General features: G+C 29.7%; 1 protein-coding gene across 2 annotated transcripts in view; it reads left to right on the top strand.

Moving 5' to 3' along the window:
- The window catches only part of LRFN5 (leucine rich repeat and fibronectin type III domain containing 5), a 161,050-nt gene extending 157,532 nt beyond the window's left edge, over window positions 1-3,518 (top strand). For both annotated transcript variants that reach the window (XM_008585743.1, XM_008585745.1), the window contains one exon: window positions 3,129-3,518. In XM_008585743.1, coding sequence (XP_008583965.1) covers window positions 3,129-3,146 — 18 coding nt within the window. In that variant the 3' untranslated portion in view covers window positions 3,147-3,518. The remainder of the gene's footprint in view (window positions 1-3,128) is intronic.
- Window positions 3,519-6,603: the final 3,085 nt, after the last annotated feature.

Genomic DNA, 6,603 nt, shown 5'->3' with positions numbered 1-6,603 from the left:
ATATTTATTTCGCTTCTATTGGCCAGAATATGTCATATGCTGATTTTCTTCTACAGGAGCCCTACTGTATATGTCTAGAAATAGAGTAAGCTAGAAATATTTCAGTGTGTCCCATACAATTTTTCTTAAGATTCTAATCACACTAAGACGAATCAAGAACAAAGGGAAGAGGAATCGTGGATCAAATGAGTGATAATTACTCAACATGCAAACTGGCACTTACAAATAAAATTAACCTTATATTTGTCAAAAATTTTTATCCTTAAAATGAACCCAGTTAAACAATAGATATGTCATATTTGGCAGTTAAAATAGGAACAGTGGACTAGTTTGCATTCATAGTGAAATTACCTTAAGCAAAACCTAAGAAGTTTTTTGCTGTATTCAAACCAATAAAATATGTTTGCATTATCTGTGTGTGTATGTGTATATGTAGGTATGCACAAGAACTATGGGATACTCTGTGATTGCTTGCAATAGACTTTAAGATAATTGCTTGCTGATTTTACTAACTTCAACCTGCGATTATTTGATGTTTAGTATCAACCGAGATATTGTAACGATCTAAACTTTGTCATAAAATCTCAGCTACAGATGCAATTCTTTTAGGGAAACTATTAATATATAAATGAATAAAAAGTTAATAATGTTGATTATAAATAAACAGCAACATTTTTAAAACTATGGGAAAATACAGGATTAAGAAAATATATGAAATACGAACCAAAGAGCAAAGAAAATATTTATACATAATATGGATATACTTCCACAGTTTTTCCAAGTGAGAATGACCAATATAAAATATTTGCTTCTTCAGGGTTTTATTTCATATGAAAATTCTCCTTAAGTGGATTTTTTTGAAATAAGAGTAATATAATGGAAACATATGTAGAAAACATTCAGCTATTTTTATAATAAGGCACAGTTCTTGACATACTTATTTCAACATTACACCAAATCAGAAAAAAATAGAACTCTAGTGTCAGCAATGACTTTTAGAAATCATCTCTTTATTTAGACATCCTACCTATACATGATCAAAATCTTTCATAGTTCTTATTTACATTCAGAATTAAGACAGTAATAAGCATTTTCTCACAATCTATGCAATGTCAGGTCAGAACATTTTTTCTTCTCTTAATATTGAGGTAGCTAGCATTTCCTATCTACTTTTTAGTGCTGTTAATAAAACTATTTGTCCATAGTGTTTTGCATGATATTCTTTCACTGTTAACTGAGGACTATTACCAAAACATCCTAAACCTACCTCAAGTTGATTGATTTTAGTTCTTATAACATTTTAACACAATTATTATACTCTATCTTATTTTTATCTTTGTGATACTGTGTAATTTGTGTTCCATGTTTAGATCTTTATGGAATTATTGTAAGAGTTTGCCTATTGATAAATAAATTAAAAACTGTTATTTTGTATATCCTCCCTAATACCACTTTTTATTCTGCTCTATATTATATTAACATTTTAATAATGATAATAGCTTCAGGGCCAACAAACTCCCATCATAGTTCCCCAAATTTTTGCTATTTCCTAATCTTCTAAATTAACAGCATTTATATACATCGTAATTCTACAATTTGTTAATAATATTATTATGTAATGTGAAATTGAATAAAAAACTTTTTAAGGTATGTTAGCTTATAAAATCATTAATTTGATATTAAATTGAAGTTTGTTATCCTGGTAGGATTTATTACTTACAAAGTTGAACTCGTTAAATTGTCCACTATCATTTTTCCTTCTAGGTATATTAAGTATTTTACTACTTATTATATTACTACTTCCTGTAACTTGAAATTTGGAATAATACAATTACATCTTTTTCTTTCTATCAAAGGGGACATAGTATTGTAAATGTAAAAAGAAACAAAAAAATTGTTGATATCCAATTTCACCAATATGAGCCATGCTATAATCCCCATAAAGAAGAATTTAGTGATGAATACCATTGTATTTTAAAGTGATGTTACAATGTTTTTCTTAGTATATTCCAGGTATATCTGTATTTCAGTAGTTTTCAAGGTATTTATTCCTTTACAAATAGAATACACATTAGTATCTTGACAGTCTTCAGACATTATGTGTATCACTTGTTAGTTATCAGAAAATACTATTAGTGCCAAAAATTACTTCACTTACTTAGATTATCAAGTATTTTGAACTATTTTCTTAAATAAAATAACCTTATCCATAAAGTTATTAAAATGTACTCTACATCAGCATTTTGATACAGAATATTCAGTAAACTGAAAATCTGTATTTCGTGGTTAATTTATGCCATGCATTTTATAACCTCCGAGGAGAAACTTGTAAATGTGTATGCTTTTGAATGTGAAGGAGAAAAATTAATTCTATTTCATGTATATGAAATCATATATTTCTCAAAACATTATTTTTCATCTTTATCAAAGATAGAATTTATAAACATATTTGAGATCTATGATGACTGAGAACCTGTATTAGAGGAAAAATATTTTCACAGCTTGATATTTAAATATTATTATGAAATGGTTTTTATGTATATATTTCAATTATATTTAAATTAACCACGGAGTGCCTTTGCTTGTGTGTTGTTGTAAGTTTTCCCATTGATTTTATTTGCTCTGTGGGTGAAGAAGAAGAATTAGTGACATGGATAATAGTCTTCACTACCATTAAATGTATAATTAAATTTTATAAAATCTTAGAATCGTACAAAATTCCCAGGGGAATATAATAAATATAGATATTATTTAGGTTTTAGAAGTGTTGAACAAATTTGATCTAATGCGTTCGTATTTTTCAAATGAGTCTGAGTGCTTGTTAAAAGTTAGATGGCATGCATCAATGAATAAAATCATTATTTGTTTTAAAATGCCATTCTGCAATTTGGCTTTGATTTACATAACGATTTAGGCTTGATACACTTAGATTCCTTTAAAAATGAGATTCTTTTGCATATTCACCAATTTGAAATTACCAAAAAACATTTTAAATATTGATGTGCATGTTCAGGTATTTTCCAGGGGTGTGTCTTGTATTGTATGGAAGGAAACTCCTGTCCGGGTGCTTATAGTAATGATCTTATTAGCTATGTGTTTTCTTTCTTTTTCTTTTTCTTTCATTTCAGAGGCTGGAGTTAATCTGAAGAGCACCACTTCTTTCTCTCCTGAAAAAAGTTGCCACTGATATTTTTACTGGATAAAATTTAAAAATGTTTCAGTCCACAAAGGCTAATTGTTGAACTGGTGTCCTAGAAGAAATTGTCCACAGGAGCTGAGGCAGAAGTCTCTGATGCCGGCAGAACTGGCTCCATCAGACCATGGTTCATCCCCTTTTAAAACTATTTTTTTTTTCTTCTGGCCAACAAGTATTTTTTTTAAAGAAGGAAAGAAAAAAGCCTAGATTGGCATCAAGTTCTGTATCAATCCATCTTACATTGCCATCCATGATTTAACAGACTGTAAAATCTTGAATAATCTATATCACTTTAACAAATAAATGTTTTACTATGACAGAATTTGCACATTGCCTGATTTTTGAAAATACCTATTGCTTCAAGTATGAATGGTGAAATGATTATTGCAAGAACTAATAATACTGTGTTGCTTTTAGGTAGTGCAAAAATCTTAAGGCATCTCAAATTGCTTTATGATATTAGAACTATTTCTTCTATGACTGAGGTTCACTCACTTCTATGGGAGAGCAATGCAGACATTTAAAAAAATTTATAGCAATTTTATGCCTCAGTATAAGGCAGAATGTGATGGGGGTTCTCTTCTCCTAGCGAAACTTCAGCAAAGATCAAGGTAGGCATATCGTAATTAATCCGAATTGATTCATTGCTTTTCTAGAGAGCCAGGGCAAAACAGGTTTTAATAATTTCAGGTCTTATGTTTCATTATAAGTGCCCATCTCTCCAATTTTGCACAATTCCTGGGTAAATTTTAAAAAACGTACATCTGATTTAACACCAGCATATATTGATAGAACCAAGATATCTTTTGTGACTAATTAATGTTAATAAAGCCATATTTAACCAGTATCCAAGCTTAGCATTTAAGAACTAGTCTTGGTGTGAATCAGGCCTGAGCTGTGTGAATTTGGCCAGTTATCCACTCTAATTTCCATATTGTCATAGGATAAATATTAGATATAATTTGAAAATGCAGGTAAACTTATCACAGTACTTGGCATGAGCAATAACTTCAATGAGAAATATTATTATTAGCATTCCTATTACCAACCGAATTCAGATTCTCTAAAACATTAGAGATTATATTTCTATTCATTGACAACTCTGTTGGTTATTATTAAAAGCAAGTTTGGTTGTTTTGCTTTTTGGTTTTTGTTTTTAAATTCAAACCAAAAAAGCTAGAAAACTGTTTGCCTTTTAAAAAATTTTGGTAAATCTGTTAGCCATTACACGTCTTTTGGACTGTTACAAATATCCAAGTATACAAGGAGAATACAGAATGTCATTAGAAGACACTCGGAAGCTTTGCTCAGGAGCCTAACTACATTAGACAATAATTTAAACACGTGCACTTGCACATACATGCATGCATGTGCACACACACACACCCAGACACACACAGCATGTGATTGAAACAGAAGTAATGAATTTGAGTGATTTTGGGCAGTTTACCTAATTCTCTCTCTTTCTTGACAACTCTAATGCCCTGTAACAATCCTGTTGTATGTCTGAGTGTGTACATGCATATGTAAATGTTTATGGTGATAAAAATGAAATGAATTAAACAATAGATATTGCCTGAAAATCCCTTCCTATTGTATACCACTTTTCTCCTCAAATATACAAAGTGTCAGGAACAAAAATGGCTTTCCTGGATCTGAATATAGAGTAACATTTTAAGGTCTCTTGCAAAAACCTGCTAACTTATCTTCAAGAACATTATCTTGTTTATCCTTACCTTCCTCCCACCCACTTGGGATTGACTCTTTGCTTTTCTTGATGATGATAAAACACAATGTTCATAGCCTGACCTTCCATCGACTTCTTCATTTCTTTAGCTTATTCACACTATTGTTTTCAGAGGAACAGAATCGTTAGTGTTTTAGAACTAAAATTAAACTTAATCACTTCAAGTCTTCACCCTGAATCTCCTTCACCTAAATCCAAAACTTCCATTTAAGCACAAATTCAATCAAACGACATTAATCAGACACTCACAGTGTACATTTTTAATTTTTTTTTTATGAGGAAGAGGAAAGCGCAGTCTCTAATTCTCAAGATGTGCAATAATCAATTATTTTTATGGAACAATATTTATTCCTTATGTTAAGGAGATTAAGAGAACACAGGTGTATACCCATAATGAAACAACATTAATAATCATTCAAAAATAAAAGTTCTACAAAAATGTGACAAAAATATGAATACTTACAGTTGAACTTATGACACGTTACACAGTATATTATAAAGCACATCAAGCACATACACAAGAAATACAAATAAAAGTGTTTCGACTGCAATATGTATACAACTTGTGAGGTGTAAAAATGGACTAAAAACTATAGTTCATATTTTGAAAATCTACAATCATGATTTTTAAAATCTATGATAATCTGTAGAACTGAATGTTCGTAATAAAATAGTGCTATTGGTTGAAAGGAATAACTTACATATGGATATAAAGCTCAAATAATTTAAATTTTCCATTTCATTTATAATTTAGTAAACAATCTCTCAGATTTGTTTTTACACATTTGCGTTGTCAGCTAAATCACAAAATATCCTATTTCATATATATGAAATGTTTTATGACATATTTGTTTGCTTTTTCCAAAATATATTTATATGCTCAGATTATTTCTTTCTTCACTCAGTTTTACTTATCTTTGGAACTTATTCAACTCTTATTTCTTTACTTTTTTATTTCCAAATGTATTTATACTGTCATTTCATTGATCTATTAATTAAATATCATGTGTGCATATGTATGTGTCAAGGCATAAACAATTATTTAAAAATGCAAATGATGCAGAATATATTATGTATAATCAAAGTAAAAGCCCCCGGCATGCGATTGTTTTATTTAATATACAACTGTAATATATAAGGAGGCAATCTACACTACTTTTTAAATCATTTCTTATTGTGGAAAATATATGTAGCATAAAATTTGACTTTTAGCCATTTTGAGTATACTAGTTAAAGGCATGAATTACATTCACAATGTTGCTCAATCATCTCCGTCTATTTTTAAAACTTAAAAAAAACTATTTTAATAATTTTTTATCATCCCAAACACAAACTCCTGTACACATGTAGCAATGGTACTCATTTCTCTCTTCCCCTAGTCCCTGATGAACTCTCACCTACTTTCTCTATCTATGAATACAACTATTATAGATATTTCATATAAGTGAGATTATATAATTTTAGTCTTTTTGTGTATACCTCATTCTGCTTTTTGTAATATTTCCACTTTTCATCCATGTTGAAGCATGCATTAGAATTTCATTTCTTTTCATGGTGGAATAATATTCCATTGCATATTTGTGTGTGTATATTTGGATACACACACACACACACACACACACACTCTACATTTTGTTTATCCATTTGTCTTTTGACAGAC

The sequence above is a fragment of the Galeopterus variegatus genome, unplaced genomic scaffold (genome assembly GCF_000696425.1).
Source record: "Galeopterus variegatus unplaced genomic scaffold, G_variegatus-3.0.2 Scaffold3693, whole genome shotgun sequence".
In the NCBI taxonomy this organism is placed as follows: Eukaryota; Metazoa; Chordata; class Mammalia; order Dermoptera; family Cynocephalidae; genus Galeopterus; species Galeopterus variegatus.
Note: the sequence above shows the minus strand (reverse complement) of the source record. Positions and strands in the feature narration are given on the sequence as shown.